The sequence below is a fragment of the Mus caroli genome, unplaced genomic scaffold (genome assembly GCF_978045245.1).
Source record: "Mus caroli unplaced genomic scaffold, Mus_caroli_1 scaffold_15, whole genome shotgun sequence".
NCBI classification, from domain to species: Eukaryota; Metazoa; Chordata; class Mammalia; order Rodentia; family Muridae; genus Mus; species Mus caroli.
In genome coordinates this window covers 74,427,021-74,446,760 of record NW_028227270.1, presented here as the reverse complement: position 1 = coordinate 74,446,760, position 19,740 = coordinate 74,427,021, and the positions used below count along the sequence as shown (strand labels likewise).

Sequence of the window (19,740 nt, the reverse complement as noted above, 5' to 3'; positions counted from 1 at the left end):
CTGAGCCCATCTCTCCAGCCTCAGTGTCTTATTTTATATGCAGAAAATCTTCCTATAAATTTTCTAATGTTTCCCTATACCACTCTCATTATCTAAGTGAATTCAATTTCAAAAGCACTTTTCAGGTGACACTGCTCTGGGAAACCTCATTACAATAATCAGACCAGACAATGCTCATCCATCAACCAAACAGCGTTACGTCAACCAACTTTTTAATGGGGTTGTTCCCCACCTCTATTTTAGTTTTCAAATGATCCTGTTTTCTTAGAATTGTATTCACTGCCAATGTTCCTTACATGTTTGATGACTCATTATCCATAATTTGTAAATAAAAATTTACCTAAAACTTATTTTCCCTGACAGTATGCATCAATTCTAATTATAAAATGTCCAAAGAGCAGAAAGACATATAATGTGCCCCATTGTGTACTTTCTGTTACAGCTGTATTTCTCAAAATTGGATCTGTAGATATTTCATCAGAATCATGAGAATTTCTTTCAGTTAAAACAGAAAAGCCTGAGTGAGCCCTTAAAAACTTTGAAACAAATACTCTCCATTATTTTCAGGCAGCAACTCCTTGACTTCCTGCATTTGTCAAGGTATCAAATACAACTTGAGAAAAAAAGTCTTTTACTATTTACCAGTTGTTGTATTGGTTTGATTTCCAAATGCAAAACTAGCGTTGGCTAGCTGCTCAGACTCCTTCCCAGATGGTTTTGCCACACTGAAGCTGAATGTCGGCTTGGAGGAGCTCTCATCTTTGGTTTGCTCTGAATTCCCAAAGGAAAATACTGGTTGACACTTTGGCTCCTCACTGTCGGCTTTCTTCCCAAACACCAGAGAAGTAGAAGTAACAGGTTCTTGCTGTTTCTCCTCTGTCCTTCCCAAAGCAAACATTGAGGCAGATGGCAAAGAAGCAGAGTCCACTTTACCAAATGTGAACCCACCCTTGGTAGCAGGTGCATCTTCTTTCTTTGCTTCTGTTGTCTTGTATGTGAAAGGAGTCACTGAGACACTCTTTGTGTCTAGGGTTCCAAAGTTGAAGCCGCTCTTGTTCTCTGAGGTCACTGTGGTGTCAATAGCAGCATTAGGGGGGTTATTAACACCTGCACCAAAGCTAAAGCCTGCAGGTGAAGATTTAGGCAGCTCCTCTTTCTTTTCTTGTTGCCCAGGAGTAGATACCCCAAACTGAAACGGAGCTGAAGAAGCTGGGTTGGTTAAGCCAGAAGAAGATCCAAACTGAAAATTATCATTCTTGTTGTCGTTTTTAACTTCTTCAGGTTTGGAATCAGATAACACTCCAAATTTAAAATCTCCAGTTGGTTTAGAAAATGTAAAGTTTGTATTCATGGTGTTTGTAGACCCAGAGTCAGATGGAGTGCCTAATTTGAATCCTCCCTGATCTCCAAATTTAAAATTTCCAGTGCTTGTCAAAGTTTGAGAAAGCCCAGAAGAGGATGATGGAATACCAAATTTGAAGGCTGAGGGTGCTGGATTTAAAGATGAAGATGTCCCGAAGCCTTCAAAAATAGACAACACACAAAATGATATCAAATTAATGTGCTCATCCTTGTTACAAATTTAACCCCTGCAAGTTACAGCTCATAAGGCCTATATGCCACTTTCCCTCATTAGACTGGAAAGTCAAGAAAGACAATGGAACATGTGTTGTGAGGATACTGGGAACAGTAGGCACTTCCCTATCCTGTAGATGGAAATCTAAATCAACATCAAAACTGTTGGGATATAATCATAAATACTTTTTTAAAAATGTAATACTTTAAAAAAAAATCTAAGTCACATACATATACTCTGACTCTGCAATTTTAGAACCCAGATATGTCTTAAGATAAATTCAGGCACACAAAATAATATGAGATCCAGGTAGCTATAAACAAAGAATAAAAAAGAAAAACATGACAAAAATAATCCTCAATAACAAAACAGAAAGGATAGATGAGGTGATTGACACCGTTCCTGACAAGAAAGAAAGAAAGAAATCAGAATAGTGAGAATGGCAGTGTGTTTGCTTAGGACAGGCATAAAAAAATACCTTCGGAAGGTGTACCATATACTAACCATGGTTACTACCTCTGTGTGTGTGTGTGTGTGTGTGTGTGTGTAGGGGGGATGGGGGAACAGGAGAGAAATACAACTCATTTTTAAATATTGTGACTGCATTGTAAGAAGCATTTAAAAATATTTAGCATTAAAGAAATGAAGCAATATTTATAAAAATAAACATTACAGTGATTAAGACCAAAGTCTATTTCCTTGGTACTTTTCTGTTGCTAAAGAAATTGAGTATGAAGCATCTGACTGGTTCAAAACAAGGACTATTAGACAATGACGGGAAGACAGACCCATGTTACTCGCCCATGAATGAAAGCAAAGGACAGCCAAGCTTTTCAATGAGCTTTCATCCTCAAATGAACCATCAGTCACATCAATCATGTAGACTATCAAAGTCAGTGTGACAGGTCAAAGTGATAAGTGTTTGATTTTTGATTTGTAAAGATTAAAATCACATAAGACTGGGATAAATTACAAAATAAAGCTTAGTATATTGTTCTTCCATGTTCTCATCTTGAAGGCTAATTCTGTTCAGAGATTTCTGATCTTCAAATCTAAAAATTTCTATTTCCACTTTCCTAAGTTTTCCACTGGTTAAAAGAACTCAAATGGGGTTGTCAAGATTTGGAAATACCAGCCTACATCTATTTAGCATTAATAACCGTGTGAGAGTCTTCCTTTATATTTATATAGTAAAATGGATGGCATAAAAGCTTACTCTGCTGTGCTTGCTAAGTGCTCTTTTGCTCAGCCACACTCAGAAGCTAGATGTCTTTTACAATAAGGCCCTAAGGGTGTAAGTTCTCAGTCAAGTAAGAGTCAAGTTCATACTTAAACCTGGAAACTGAGTAACACAAAGAAGTTCCTTATCCAGATACATAAATGGCATCCTGATGAATGCCTAATTTGATTTTACCATCATTCACAAATTAAAAAAAAAAAAAAAAAACCCACAAAAACAAAAAACCAAGGACTGGGTTTCATTTTAAATAATTATCCAGAGAATGGGTACCTTAAAAACCAAACCTGGCCGGGCGTGGTGGCGCACGCCTTTAATCCCAGCACTTGGGAGGCAGAGGCAGGCGGATTTCTGAGTTCGAGGCCAGCCTGGTCTACAAAGTGAGTTCCAGGACAGCCAGGGCTACACAGAGAAACCCTGTCTCGAAAAAGCAAAAAAAAAAAAAAAAACCTGTCCACACACATGCATTTTACTTTAACTAGGAACTAAAGGGGTTCTTTACCATAGCCTCCTCACCTTTAAACTCAGACCTTGTGCCTGGCTTTGCACTTTCACAAGCTATGCACTTGGCAGAGTCTGCTTTATTTTGCACTAGGCACACTTCACAGTCCCAGCTTCCCTCGGGCTTTTTAAACTTGTCCAATCCTAAACAGCCTCCAGAAGACAGAGAGACGGGGACAGGGCTGCTGCTTGAGGCAGATACCAAACCTAAAAGAATTGGGAAATGGAGGTAAGTTTTAAATTTATATTACCATCTTAATGACACCACTGACTGAACATTTTCAAATTTCATTAACCCTTTCTACACACACACATACACACACACACGCATGCAGGAAGAGAGAGCCAGAGCCAACCAGAAAATAAGCTTTACAGTGTTATAAATAGGACTTCTCAGATTTACTTATCATTGCAAATAAACATCTCGCTCTAACCTTTCTCAGTAGTGAGCTTATTCTTAAGTTTGAACTATTTCCAATTGTGTGTGTGTTGCTTGTGGCTGAGATAATTAATGGCTTGGTCATTCAAGTGCTTGCATAACAAACAAGAGGAGCACATTCAAGCCTGGCGTGGTGGCTCACGCTTTTAATCCCAGCACTTGGGAGGCAGAGGCAGGTGGATTTCTAAATTTGAGGCTAGCCTGGTCTGCAGAGTGAGTTCCAGGACAGCCAGGGCTACACAGAGAAACCCTGTCTCAAAAACCAAAAACCAAAAGAGGAGCACATCCCAGATCCCTGAGAACTCAGATAAACGCTGGGATCCATCTACAATTCTAGCCTTGGAAGGTGAAGGGGAGGCAAGGACTCCTTAGAGTAAGCTATCTAGCAAGCAATCAAGGTAGAAGCAGCATCAGCAAGCACTGGATTTCCCTAAGATCCTGTGCCAAAATACAAGATAGAGCCAATAAATAGTCCTTTAACAGCAGGCCTCCACAAACACACAAGCCCATGTTCATGCATACACCCCCACACACATACATACACATGGAAAGGGGGTTGGAGGGAGGTGGGATATCATTCTCACAAACTGAGGCTGTGGAAACGGCTCAGTAAGTTCAGTAGCCACATTTAAAAAGAAAATTTGAAAAATTAGGGGTTGTAAGACTCAATTGTTGCTGAGTTTGGAGGGACATGGCCTTTATTCTGAGCACTGTAGGAGACAGAAGTGAGCAGATTTCTCTGAGTTTCAAGGCCAGTCTGACCTATGTAACAAGTTTCAGGCCAGCCAGCCAGGGCCACACAGTAGGACCTTTCTTAAAGAATGACTAAATTGTCCTTATCAATGTCCTAATTTCTTCAACTATTAAAGAATTCTAAGTTATAAGATGTAAATTTCAGGTAAAACAGAAAATATACAGCCATATATATTGTCAATTTCAAAGCACATACCTCTGTCTTAGAAAATTATTTTTCTGCAGACATTTATAATTCAGCCCCATACTTACTAGTTTTACACATTCCTGCTAGACTTTATATCACATTAAGATTACTAAGATGATGTGAAACATGTATGTTCCTGGTCTAAAGGGGGAAAAATAAAAACAAAGTGATGGCAGCACATCAGCAAGTGACTGACTTTAAACACGCAAAGGAGAAAGGAACACAGAAAGGTACAAGAAGAAAGCAAGGTGATGACTCCATCTTTAGGCAGAACCAGCGGGTTTGTGGAGTAGACAGGAAGGATGAATCAGCAAGGTATGGTGTGTGAAGCAGAGTTCAGATAGAGCCATTTATTCTTGGGTTCCCTAAACAGTCATTGCCTGCCCCATTCCTCTCATAGTTACAGGAACAATCTCTGCATTTTAAGTATGTTCTCTTTTATTTTGCTTGCAAATTTTGTGTCTGGTGGTGTCTGTCGTTGGTCCATTACCCAATCTGACAAGGTAGCACCTTTGTGATGGCTGTAAATCCCAGTGCAATCATTTCCTCATCGCTACCTGCCACCCACGCTTTCCTGCTCTTTAGCAGCTTATCTACAAGGCCCCAGACTCCTCATCTATTTTCTTAATACAATCAATCTGTCCTTCTGCTATTTTTGAGTCTTCTCATTTCCTTTTTTGAGAATCTCATGAGAACAATGTATTTTCATCATATCCATCTCTCCTTCCACTCCAATTCCTCCCATGACCCCCACCTATCTTTCAAAATTCATGTCCTCTTCTCTAGTTGCTATATAGATGTATGTACTCACATGTATATGATTGTAGCCAATTGGGCAAGATTTACCCATCGGGAAGTTCATACCTGAAGAAAACTTAAGTCTCCCTCCCTCAGCAGCCATTAGTAAACAGGGGTGGGACCTTTGTGAGCCCTGTTAACTTTTCTCATTTGTGTTGGAAAGGTTGACTGGTATATGTGGTCCTGAGCAGGTCTTAAACAAGCAGACAAATCAATGAGAGGTCATGAGTGCAACTTCCCTATCACATCCAGAAGAAACTATTTTACAGCATTCTGCCCAGTCATCTTTTGTCTAAAATACTTGGGTCTTATTCTAGTCACTTTCTTCAAGTGTTATTCTGTCACAATTGTTATTCCAGTCTGGTTAATCCAAGATCAATGTTTGACTCTGTCCAGACCCTTAAGATAGCAGAACCGTTTGGAGTGCTTTCCTCAATTCACTCAACTCATATCTACTTCTATGACTTCAAATATCAAACTATGTCCTGTGATCACCTAAAACCTGTAAGTTCAGTCTCTATGATGTATCCAAATGCCTCAAATGTATATCTAAATTTCAACTTAGCAATTAGAAATTTGTCATTAACAACACATAGTTCTAAATCCTCCCTCATTCAACTCCACCATCTGATTCTTTATCACCATTGTCTGCCATTTATATTACACAAACTTCCAAAGCTGTCCTTCCAAATTCTGCTGCTTTGAATTCTGCTACATTGTTCAGAATCATTCTTAATTCTAATTCTAGGGGATCTGATGCCCTCGTCTGACTGACCTTCATAGGTGTCAAGCACACTTAGGGTAACATACATACTACACGTACATACAGGCAAAACACTCATGCATAAAATGAATAAATGCATAAATAAACTTGAAAAAATAAGTACTCTGAGCTTAGAAACACGCTCTTGCAGATTGGATTAGTTTCAAAATACAATCTAACTCCAGTTCTAAGGAATCTAATACCATCATTCTGGCTTCTACAGGCTAACATACATGTGCTCATACACAGACAGATACACATACACATACCAAAAAAACTTTTTCCACTCAAAAGTAAAATGATAGCTGGAGGTAGAGGCAGGTGACTTCTGGTTCCAAACCAAGTTTGGTATAATTTTCTATACTATGTATCTATATCTACCAACTTCCATGGCCACAAGGCTAGACCCTTACTGAAAACTAAAAAGAAAAAAATAAATAAATAAATAAATAAATAAATAAATAAATAAATAAAATTTGGCCAAATCATCCATTTGCTGACAGGGCATTATGCCCAGAAGAAAGCTAGTAGCTTTTTCATATTAATTCATAGAATTCCTTTGCTCCCGAGTAATTTACTTCCCGATTCAAAATTTCATTTCACATCTGTCAACTGAGAATTCTAGTTTCCTCCACGTTTTTTTTCTGAGGTGAGGAAACAGTGCCAGATGGAAAAAGTCAAATATTTTGGAATGAGGATTCTTACAGCTCACTTTTAATTCCAGAGCAAATTAGAAACAGGAAGACAAGATCTAAAAGCTCAGGAAAGAAATCCAGCTAGTAAGTCTCACATTACACAAACACCTGCATACCACAGCTAATGTAACAAAAACTCCTAAGATAAACCTGTTATTTGCTATCTGTATTACTACATACTTCCAAAACGAATTAAAAAACAATCTGCCATAATTCTTCTTTAAAAAAATTTCAATCCAAATTCCATTTTTGTAACCAAGTTATGAGTTTTTCACCAAAAATTAATTATATGTACATACATACATACATATATATATATAAACAATCTGGTGGACAGCACATGGCTACAGATGGCACCAATAATCTTCAGAAACAGACACTAGCTTAAAGCGTGAGTGCCTACGCCTTAAAGAACCCCCTGTAAATGACCACCATTCATCCTCATTTCTACATAGACAAAAGGAGACACAGCAAGAAAGTCTGAGAAAGGCTGAACCATTGCAAGCTTTCAGCACTTCATTTGTTAATATCAATTATCACAAAAATAATTCTAACACTACACAGAAAAAGAAGATATAGAATTAGTTCACAACCTAGTCTAAGAGAACAAGTAAGTCTTCAGTCTAATCAAGAGCTGTAAATCACAAGATAGTTTTTTTAAAAATTAAGACATAAGAAAATGTTCATCTGGAGCCATTTAAAACACCAGGATTCGTCTTAGCTGTTTCATAGTTAAATGTTCTACCAAAGTAATGAGTAAAACTATTTCATATAGACATAAAGCGTACCTGGTTTCTCAGATGTACAGGAAACACATCTGTTGTCTTCTGCCTTATTACAAACACAGCAGACTGGACACTCCCAAGAGCCCACAGGCCTTTTGAATTTATCTCCAAATCCTAGTGTACCAGTTGTCACAGTGGTAGAAGAGGAAGCAGTCACAGGACTTTCTGAAGCCACTGCCAATGTAAGGACTCGCTTCACACCAGTGCCAGGTTTAGGTGTATCACAGGCTACACATTTTACTGCTTCGGGCTTATTTTGCACTAAGCAGGTATCACAATCCCAAGTTCCTATTGCTGGTTTAAATTTATCTCCAAAGCCTGTCCCTGATGTAGAGGCTGGTTTGTCACTTTTGCTTGGTGTCCCAGTCCCAGTCTGTTTAGCAGTTTCTTTCAGGGGCAGTTTTGCTGCTTGGCAGGCTATACACTTATTGTCTGTGACTTTGTTCTGGAGGAGACATGTGTCACACTGCCATGATGATCCAGCTTTTAAACTTTCTCCAAACTCAATTCCACTAGAAGAAAAAGTACTTATTGCTGGTCTTGTATAAACTATTGAGCTTGTGGTAGTGGGCTGAAGAGCAGGAGAATCATCCTTTGGTGACATGAAACCTACAGTGGAGAAAGAGAAGAATGTTCCTTTAAAACAAGGAAGTGGAGCTAATCAAATCATTAACTACAACATTATGGGGCCGGGTGGGGGTTTACATTATCAAGGGTTAATACAATCTGAGAATGATTAAAGTTCTTTTAAAATTAACCTATACAATTAAAATCCTATAAATATAGAAACAGGTCATCTTTACATAATACATCACTTTCTCTAATTTACTGTCAGACACCACTGCTAATCCATATTTTATTCGGCCTCCCTACACAATGAGCTTAATACATTCATGTCTTTCTCCTCATCCATTCCCTCTTCTAGGTATTCTCACCGCTATGTCAAATGACTTCAATATCTATGATCATTAAGTGTCGCCTAGTCAAAATCCACTGTTATCTTCTACATTAAGTCTGGCTGAAGGCCAGTATAAAACAGGCATTGTTTGATGTATATCCCCTCTATCTATCCAGGATTGGATATTTTGCCATAGGGTCTCACTATCTAGCTGAGGTCAACCTTGAGTTCATCACCACTTGCCTCAATCTCTTAAGTGTATACCACCTAAGCCTAGATCAAGGATTAGCTTTAATTAGTAAGCTTTAAAACTGCATAGTTTGATAATAAATCCCAACAAAAATGTGGCAAACCCTCTAGACATGCCTAAAAACAAAGTGATTAAGACCCTGTCTGTCCTCACAAAGGAGGAATTTTAGTGACAAAAACCCAAGTCAAATACATCTGTCATCAATACCACACTTTGGAGTACTTCTCAAATTTTGTAAAAACTGAAAGTTTATTTTAACAAAAATATTAACATGGAACTATGGTGTAGAAGTAGGGAGTCTTTCATTAAACTCAATGTACTACTGACTCAATGCCTAGGAAATGTCTTTATTTGAAACAAGCTACATTTCATATAATATACACCAACACCATCAGGAATCTGGTTCTCCAGCCTTTAGTACCACAGAAAAGAAACTGGTATAGTCTTTCTGGTGTTGTCAAGATATTATCCAGCTAGGCAAAGTAGGGCACTCCTTTAATCCTAACACTCAGGAGGCAAAACAGGCAGACCATCGGTTAAGAACTGCTTAATTAACATAACACTGAGCTTCCAGGCCAGCCAGGGTTATAGTTAGAACCTTTATTCAAAAAAATAAGAAATAATAATAAATCAAAGAATTCAGTGAATTACTTTTAGCTTAAAGGAACAAGAAGCCATGAGCTTCCATATGCTGCTCATGATTATTAGCAGTTCCCTATCAGTCAGGCTGGCATAATCTCAAAAGCAATGTTCCCTGGGAGCCACTGCAGGGTTCTTTTCCTTCCACTGTCAGATTTTCCAAATTCCATGCAAATGAAGTCTATTTTTTTGTTTGTTTGTTTAAAGTTTAGTTAAAAGGGAACAAGACAGCCGGGCGTGGTGGCGCACGCCTTTAATTTAATTTAAAGCACTCAGGAGGCAGAGGCAGGCGGATTTCTGAGTTCGAGGCCAGCCTGGTCTACAAAGTGAGCTCCAGGACAGCCAGAGCTATAAAGAGAAACCTTGTCTCAAAAAAAACCAAAAAAAAGGAACAAGATTGCTGGGAGGTGGTACTTGGGAGGCAGAGGGGGGATGAGTTAGAGGCCAGCTTGGTCTACAGAGTGAATCCCAGGACAGTCAAAGTTAAAAGAGAAACCCTGTCTCCAAAATAAATGAATGGCTCCACCTGCTAATTGGTAATTCTAGTCCATGTACTTTGGAGTTTAGTTACAGCTCCTGTGTAAGCAGCATGTACTTACTATCTCTAAAGGGACGAAACTAAGACCAAACCACCTAACCCTTTGAACCTTGTTAAAGAAACCAATAAAGTTATATTTTAAACCTTAACCCAAGTGTATACTGAACACATCTGCTGAGTAAATCTGCTATGAGGTCTATTAGGTTAGCTTATAAACAACTTCATATTCAGAACTATTCATTATAATTCAAACTATGAACATTCTCTTCTGATTCAAAGTGAGAATGTATTCCTACTTAATTTCTAATCATCCTCTTCTAGCTAGTTACATGTTACTCTAACCGGATCATTACACATTTTTTAAGAGATGTGTCAAAGTATTTATACTATACCTGAGTACATAAAAAACTTTGATCATGCTGGGTGGTAAAGACACACCTTGAATGCTCAGGGGGCAGAGGCAGGATGAGTTCAAGGTCAGCCTGTTTACAGAGCAAACTCCAGGAGGACTAAGGCTACACAGAACACCTGACCAACCCCCCCATTTAAATAAACAAACAAACAAACAAATCCTACACTGCTGTCCTTTAAATATGCTACACTTAAGCTAACTTAGCCTAGTGGTACATATTAAAACTGGAGGAAAATGTGAGATGGCGGTAGTTCAATGATCCTATCAGTGAAAGGCATGACAATAAAAGACAGTAAAAATCAATCATGTTCTATATTCACCTCTTGAGATAGATTTGTCAATGCAATCTTTGAATGACAAAGAAATGAAGATTTCTAAGATAGCTCTCATAAAAGAATTTATATCACATTATATCTACATTCAAGAGTCACTTTCCCGTATGTATTTATTTGTATGTTTAAATGTATATTGTAGCAACATTTATGACTACATGAGTTTACAATAGAAGCTTTCACTATCACAAGGGCAGCTGTTCACTTACCAGGCGTTTTCAGAATGTCTAGAACACTTCCTTCTCTCAGGATCTTTGCAGGTGTAAAGGGGTCCTCACAAGGAGCACTTCGCTTCTTATAGCTTGAACTATTCACTGCAGTGATATCTTGAGCTGTAATTTTTAAATTATAAAAGAGATAACTTTTTGATCAGTTTCTAAAACTCTGAAAAAAAAAAATCACTGCAACTCTAAAATAATGGACAAGTAACAAAGCGCAGTTAATCTGCTACTGCAAAAGGTAAAAACACTCTTACGTTGTACACTCCTTCTCGAACCCCCACAGAAAATAGGGAACAGAGTCAACAACTGTCAGCCAATGAGTGTGGGTGGCTTCCTGTTCACCTTTTTCTCTCAGTGAATGCCAGATTTGCATTCCAGGAATCCCAGTACTTGCTGGGCAGGTTCTTATGAGGAAAGGGGAAGTTGAATTGTTGGTTTGCCAGGAACTATGTGACATCCTCAGGTAGAGGCTGTGGCGGGGTCTGGCTCATCAATCAGTAAAGTCAGCAGAGAAGAGAAAGCCCTGCTGCAAAAGGACTCCATTTTACACTGAGTTCAGAGGAGCTATATGGACATAATAATAGACTGTGACCTTAAATGGCACGGTTTCCCCAACAAATGAGTTCTCTAGAAAATAAACTAAAGCACTATTCAGATGACAAATGGGAAAAGTCTGTCCAATGCCTGAAGTAATATATCTAATCAAATAGCAACTTAAAAAGACAAGCCAAGTAATTTTCAATTGTTTTCACATTTAGTAATCTGTACTATGATTAAAACTATCCTTCAGTTATAGTACTGAAAAACATTAATAAAGATCTTGTTACATAAAATATAAGACAACAGAATGCTATGCAGTCCACAAAGATTATTCATAAAGCATAACTGGTAAAGCAGGTTAGAAAATAAGGTTTATATCTAGAAATTAGCAGCCGCTGATAATGGTTGGATGAGTGATTCCATGTTTTATAATCAAAGCTCCACTGATTTTCATAAACATAAGGCAAAGTAATTTTTATTAGTTTTTTTTTTCCAAGATCTTTTTTTTATTTTATGTGTACACTTTGCCTGCGCATATGGATATGCACTACGTGCATGCCTGGTGCCCATGGAGGCAAAAAAGGGAGTTAGAAAACAGCCATGTAATTGCTGGGAATTGAACCCAGGTTCTCTGTAGCCAGTGATCTCAACTGCTGAGCCACTCTCCAATCACCTAATTTTGCTTTTTAATTAAAAATATTTTTAGGCAAGGACTTGTGGCCAAAGCTACCTTTAACACAGTGATATGCCAATAGTGAAATGCCTTGAACTTTCATTCCTCCTGCCTCAGTCTCCCCAGTGCTTCCAAACACAAAATTTTAAGGTCAACCTGAAATGTATTCAATGTGACAGAAAGGGAATTAATGAAAAAATTATCTCATCACTAAGTAATTAATCATGACTTCCACGTGTTTGTTTTCTTGTTTTGCTTGAAATGGGGATGCTACACAGACTAGACTGGTCCCAAACTTGCAACCATCTTTTCTCCTGAGTGATAGGCATGCAGCATTTCCTGACTCCACATTTTCAGTTTCTTTAAATGGCAGAAGTTGAGAGAAATGGTGATGTTTCAGGAACACATGCTTCTACAGATTCCACTCACAAATGTATCCACATCAACTTCTAAAAAAAAAATCTAGGTAGTATCAAGACACAATAAAATGCAAAGCTTCTCTAAACAATTACTAGTCAGTCAACACCATTAGAACACTCTGAAAGGATTGTCTTTGGTTGAAAGTAGTCTTGAGATTGCTCAATTCAATGTTTTTCCTCAAGTCCAAAACAACATTCAAGAAAATAATGGAGCCGGGCGTGGTGGCGCATGCCTTTAATCCCAGCACTCGGGAGGCAGAGGCAGGCGGATTTCTGAGTTCGAGGCCAGCCTGGTCTACAAAGTGAGTGCCAGGACAGCCAGAGCTACACAGAGAAACCCTGTCTCGAAAAACCAAAAACAAAAAACAAAAAGAAAATAATGGTAAGAATTACAACTGAAATTGTAATTGTTGATAAAGACGTATCATAGAAAGGGTGAGGTAGGGGAGACCAAACTTTTTTTTAGAACCTTTTTGTGGTCTATGGTTCTTACTGTTTAGATCACTATAAAATTCTAGTTTCTTTTTGGTTTAATAGTATACATTCTTTAAAGGTATTTGAAAGAGAAAAAAAAAAACACTTAAGACAGGGCACGAGTCACCAACTGATATCCCCACTTTACAACATTCTATACACAATGTACAGCATTACAGATACTCTTCCTCAGTACCCACTGTCACTCCATACCCACTTCTTCACTTACTCCCATATAAAACCAATGTGGCAATGCACACCTTTAATCCCAGCATTCAGGTCAGAGACAAGGATCTCTGATCCAGGACAGCCAGAGATGTTTAGACTCTCTTGCAAAACAAAACAAACCAGCCCTCTCAGAATAAAACCTAGGGGTAGAGTACCTTCTAACATAAGCAGGGACTAATACTAGGGGTGGGGGTGCATGCCTAGTCAATTAAGCCAGTTCTTCAGCAATGGAAGAGAAGGACTTTTAGGACTTAATGTTTCTTCTCCAGCCTCATGACAAAGCACGTGCAAATAAGTGTAAGTTGGCTGCACTTCTGTTCCTGCCCTGTTTCCCTTTCCTTCTCCTGTAAAATACCCTTGCTCAAAATTCTTGACCTAAAACTCAATGTTTTTGTATTTCCCAAACACCAAAACCCACCACCACTCCAAAAGTCTGTTTTAATGATTTGATTATTTTATGCACTTAATGATGTTTCTTCAGTTCAGAAACTATGTATCATTAATCTGTTGAATCCAGCATAATACATAAATAAAAATGCTTCTATAAAGTACAAAGAAAACAAAGACTAGATCCACCATAACTATAAGACAAGCCCATAGCTGTAATAAGACATCAATGACAAAAAACTTAGTACCTTATTCTGACTAAGTGAATAAATATACTATTATGACCAGCTCAGTGTAAACCAAACTGTTACTATAATAAAAAGAAAAAAAATAATAAAAAAACCCTCCTGTTAGAATAGCTTTCACTATTTCACTGAAGGCACTTTTAAGAATAAACAAAGGAGAATTTGAAGTGCTACTCTAACAGAGGCTTGGATTTTGTTTTGTAAAGAATGTGAAATATTTTTTCACTTACCTGAACTACTTAAAACTGTTTCTGAAGAACTATTAGAGCCAGAAAATTCAGTTTTTGCAAGAGGCACACTAAATGTAAATCCAATCTATAACAAGAAAAGGTATTTTTCAGGTGTCAGAGTAATTGTGAAACAAATAACAGAACTTAGTTTTAGATTAAGTCAAAAAGTATAGTAAATTTCATCAATCATAAGTAAAGAGCTTTTCCTATTTTCCAATTCCTAGATTTAAAATTCATGAACCAAGTATCTAATCAGGGAAGCTAAGGGAGACAAAAGTCCTTGAGCCCAGTTTGAAGTCAGCCTGGGCAACACAGCCAGATTCTATCTTGAATAAATGAATGAAAAAAGGTATTAACAGTATGGCATGTCTCTGACGGCATTTTTCATTCTTTAAACATTTTCTTCTTTTAAAACATTACATAAAATACTCATAAAACTCTAATAACCCTACCTCCTGAATTCTGAATAATACCTTATAAATATATGAGGTTAGGGGAACAAGAAATGGACTTCAGAGATTTAAAAAAAAAAATTATCTTTATTATCTACCTATGACAAAACCAAAACAACAAAACAAGAACAAAAGAAACAAGCATACATCCAAAACCTGAAAACAAGCCAGGGGTGGCCTAATCCGAGCACTTGGGAAGCAAAGGCAGGTAGAGCTCTTCCAGGTCAAGACTACCCTACATAATGAGTCTATACAATGAGCTCCAAGCCAGCCAGGGCTATACAGTGAGACCTTGTCTCAAAGAAACAAAGCAAAACAAAAAAATCTAAAAGCAACATATAGAGATGATATATTAGTGGAAGTTTACAAAATATGAACATTGTTTATTATTCTTACCCAAATATTTCCCAATAACAAGAAAAAAATATATTACATAACAATACTCAAAATAGACCCTGTTCATTTGATTAATTAGAGATGATTTAAACATAATATGATATAGCTGCCAAGGTCTTTTGATCAGGTCAGAGACAAGGATCTCTGATCCAGGACAGCCAGAGATGTTTAGACTCTCTTGCAAAACAAAACAAACCAGCCCTCTCAGAATAAAACCTAGGGGTAGAGTACCTTCTAACATAAGCAGGGACTAATACTAGGGGTGGGGGTGCATGCCTAGTCAATTAAGCCAGTTCTTCAGCAATGGAAGAGAAGGACTTTTAGGACTTAATGTTCATCTACAACAGACAGAAATTAATCACCATTATAGGACAGTCTGAAACTATGAAGGAACTCTGAATATGGACATACATATGTATATCATGTTAAATTTCTAGCGTATATAAATGAATGCAAGTAAATGTACTTTTTGGTAATAACAGAACATCTTCACTTTAACTGCCTAACTTACACAGAAGAAAATGCACACGCGCATTATCTAAATATGTACTAAAAAATATAAAACATTTGTTTCCTATAACACTATCTGTTTTTAAAGTTGGAGAAGTTGTTTTACTACCAATGAAATGGTAGTAAAAAATGATTTTTAAATACACTATGGCTCTGAAATCAATCATGAACTGTTCTTGTTTGGTACTTACAGATGCTGGAGGGAGCACATCTGCCTGCGTAGATTTTACAATGGGAGATGAGAATGTGAACACAGGACTGCCCGTGCTGCCCAGAGAGGTCATCTGTACCTGGTTTTTTTTTTTTGAGTGGTAAAAAAAAATGACACACACAGAAAACGCTCTTTAGAAGAATGAACAATAAAATAGACTTTAAGAAGATTATCTCAAAGAAATAATAGTACTCTTATTCCATTTAACTTTAAAAATCACTTTTATTTAAAACAAAATATTGACTAGTAACTGCCCCACCCCGACCACCCCCAACTGGAAATACTGTTTGGAGAACAACTCTCTCACTTTGGTCTAGTGTAGACTATACGAGATGCAAATATTCCCCGTGTATATTTATACATTTAAAAACATAAAACATCATTCACACTTCTTAGCATGTGGAGGATGGGCTTCTTCAACATGAGAAGGGCCCTAGAATCAATCCCAGCACCAACTCCCCAGTATTTTTTCCATTTTTTTTCCCTTAGAGTTAGTGATTTTTATAGTGAAAACAACTTTAAAAAAAGAATTGGATTAAAGAATAAAAACAGAAATCACCTCACTTATACAGTGGTTCTATACCTTGTTTGGTAATGGCTGAGAAGAGCTGACTGGTGAAGGAGAAGCCGAGATCACAGGGGAACTAAAACTGAAGGTGGGCAGTGAAGAACTGCTGATTGGTAGAGAGATTTGCGGTAACAATGGTGCTTCCATTTCCTAAAACACAGCATGTTTTGTAAGGATGTCATCTTTCATGTCATGCTTTTATTTACTACTTTCAAAGAGAACTGATGTAGCTATGATCAAGTTTAAATAGGAAGAAAGTAGGCCCCATGCAAAATTAACAAGAGCTCTTGAATTAAAACCTAAAGAAGGCTTGAATTCCCAGTTGTGCCACCAACTGCCATGTAACCTAATTTCAGCACCAATTTCTAATCTTATAAAAATAAGAGAGCCAGCGAGTTGGCTGAGTGGGTAAAATCGCATACTGACAACCCAAGTTCTATCCCCAGAACCCAAAGTGGAAGAAAACCACCTCCTAGAAGTTGTCCTCTAAATTTCATGCACATGGCAAACACTGACTGCCCACACACACACACATACACACACATAATAAAAAGTATTTTTAAAAGGGGGAAAATGTCTTCCTTTGTATTACATTTAATTGTATTTTCATTTCCATTGTATTTCATATTACTATGAAACAAAGCCATATATAGTCTTAGTAGTACAACCACATACACACTCCCCATATATAAACACATAAAAAAATTTTTTAGAAAAGCAAATCAGGGGCTAGAGAGATGGCTCAGCAGTTAAGAACACTGACTGCTCTTCCAGGGGTCCTGTCCTGACTTCAACTCCCAGCAACCACATAGTGGCTCACAACCATCTGTAATGGTATCTGATGCCCTCTTCTGGTGTGTCTCAAGACAGCTACAGTATACTCATATATATAAAAATAAATACCTTTTAGGAAAAAAAGCAAATTAGTATGACAAAAAAAGCTTTAAAAAGTACATATTTTATGCTCAAAGGGCATTCAAACCTCAAGTTTTCTTTCAAAAAGGCAGGGACATGTTGTCCCTTCACAACACTCCAGTGACAAGCAGAAACAATCCCCAGACCAGCAACTAAGCTCTCAGCATAATCCCAACAATATGTTACACTGCTCAGGCTTTCATTCTGGTACTCAAGAAGTATAACTAGCCAGGAAAAAAAATAGAGTGCGTGAAAAAACTGTCACTCCCACAACAATCTACAAAAATCAAACACCAACAGATATTAAATCCAACTTCAAATAATATAATCAGAGCTAGGGAAGATAACTCAGTGAGAAAAAACACGTTTGACCTGAATTCATAAAACCACAGGCAGCAGACTGTCTGTATTCCCACTGCTCCCATAACAAAATGGGAGGCAGAGATGGGAATTCCTAGAAATTTACCAGCCAGCTAGCCTGGCATGAACAGCATCAAACAACAAAGAGACCCTGCATCAAACAAAGTGGAAGGCAAAGATCAATGCCTGATGTCCTATGATCTCTATACATGTGACCACAATCACACATCACTATCAATGAAATGTAAGTTTTAAACTTCAAAATACACTTCTAGAACACTACAGGTCAATAAGCATAATGAGAAATTGTAATCAGAAACAAGTAAAGTCAAAGCATTAAGCCCTAGAGCTGGAAAGTCCTAGACCCTGTGGTTTAGTTAGTTCTGTTGTTAAAAGCATCAGCTGCTGTTGCGGGGGCCTGAGTTCAGTCAGTAAGTTCCCAACACACAGTGTCCCATGGACACTGATGGTGGTTCACTGTCCATGACTCCAGTTTGAAGGACTCTGGTGCCCTCTTCCAACCTCCATGGGCATTGCAAGCACATGATGTGAAGAAATAATATGCGCTCAAAGCACCTCTACACAGAAAAGTTTACAAAGCCCTACATTCCAAAACTTAAAGGAACAAGTAAGTTGAACATCTTAAAGGGTGGTGAAGGCCTTAAATGATTTAGCTCGGATGAAATCAATTTTAAAAGACTGAAACAAGCTGTTCCAACTCAAAAAGTAGTTAAAAAAACGAGCAAACTCTAGACAGAAAGTCAATTTAACCAATTAACTGGCAGCAAGCACCTCTACCCACTGAGCTACCTCACCAGTCCAAAAAGAACTAATCCTAATTAATCAATCCCATAGGAAAATAATGACGGAAAACCTCAATGGTCACAGAACACATACAAAAGACTCCTCCTTCCCAGTAAACAAGATGCAAATAAAGCCCCATGTCATTTTTTTTAGCTATCACACTGAACGAGCCAAAACAAAACCAAGTGCTAGTAAAGAAAATTTTTTTTTAAATATCCATCTATGATCATGTGGAGTGTTGTGAAGAGAATGATAGCAAAGTCAAACACATTTAAAGATGTGTCAGCCCCTGAAGTCCAACAATCCCATTCCTGGTAAATATCCTCCAGACCAAACTGCACATGGCAAAGGAGAAGTGTATAAATATTCACCTTAGCACATACTGGGAATCAGCCCAAATGTACCCTGATGAGAGAATGGATTAATTGTAGTAAATCTGCACAAAGGATAAATAGCAGAGAATTTAAATCCCATTGTTCCATTTTACATGAAATATTACAGAAAGAGTACATAGTGTTAATCATATGTACATTTGAGAAATAAGCAAAACCCTAAGGCAGTAACCAGAGAATCCAATCATTTCAATGGGATTACCTCACATAAAAATAAATAAATAATTTTTTTTAAAAAGTGGGCTTTTAAAGGCCATTTTATGCAATTCATGAAGTTGAGGCTTCTAGGTCAGGTGTTAGACCAACACAGTCTAAAGGATGGTTTCAATGGTAGATAATCTTCACGCCCCATTGCTATAGGTCTCACTTAACCCCCGCCATTTCCCAGTTCTATAAAAGATAGCCTACCTCATTCTCTGGAGGCTTAGGAGCAACAAAATGTGTTCTCTCTCTTCTCATCTTGCCACCTCCACTACCTACTCCAGAAGATAAACCATTGGCTGCAGGAATACTGAAATTGGGGTATGAAAAGCCACTAGCAAATAAAAAGAAAATTAGAACAATTATATTATTTTGTCCCAGAAACTGTTAAATGAATATTCAAACAATCAGGGTATAGCCAAATATACTTTAGATTTTTTTCTACATTTATGTATCTATACATTCACGGGCACGTAAGCACACATGGTCTTGCCACGGACAGCTTGTGAAGGTTAAAGGGAAAGCTCTTGGCAGTCAATTTTCTCCTACCACTATGTGTGTTCTAGTTATTAAACACAGGTTTTCAGGTTTGGTAGAAAGTACCTCGACATGCTGAGCCATCTCACTAACAACATAAATATACTTTTAATTTTCTTCATCTTCAAGACCATTATAAATATGGACCTTACAAACTAAATATAAAAAACTCCA

At 37.6% G+C, this 19,740-nt stretch overlaps 1 protein-coding gene across 3 annotated transcripts in view; it reads right to left on the bottom strand.

The window, feature by feature from the left end:
• Positions 1-19,740, bottom strand: part of Nup153 (nucleoporin 153) — a 61,528-nt gene that overhangs the window by 6,052 nt on the left and 35,736 nt on the right. For all 3 annotated transcript variants that reach the window (XM_021180145.3, XM_021180144.3, XM_021180146.3), the window contains 8 exons: positions 19,237-19,363; positions 16,373-16,507; positions 15,770-15,868; positions 14,221-14,305; positions 11,013-11,135; positions 7,738-8,343; positions 3,330-3,521; positions 643-1,521 (listed from right to left, as the gene is read on the bottom strand). In XM_021180145.3, the coding sequence (XP_021035804.1) occupies positions 643-1,521; positions 3,330-3,521; positions 7,738-8,343; positions 11,013-11,135; positions 14,221-14,305; positions 15,770-15,868; positions 16,373-16,507; positions 19,237-19,363 (2,246 nt within the window). The remainder of the gene's footprint in view (positions 1-642; positions 1,522-3,329; positions 3,522-7,737; positions 8,344-11,012; positions 11,136-14,220; positions 14,306-15,769; positions 15,869-16,372; positions 16,508-19,236; positions 19,364-19,740) is intronic.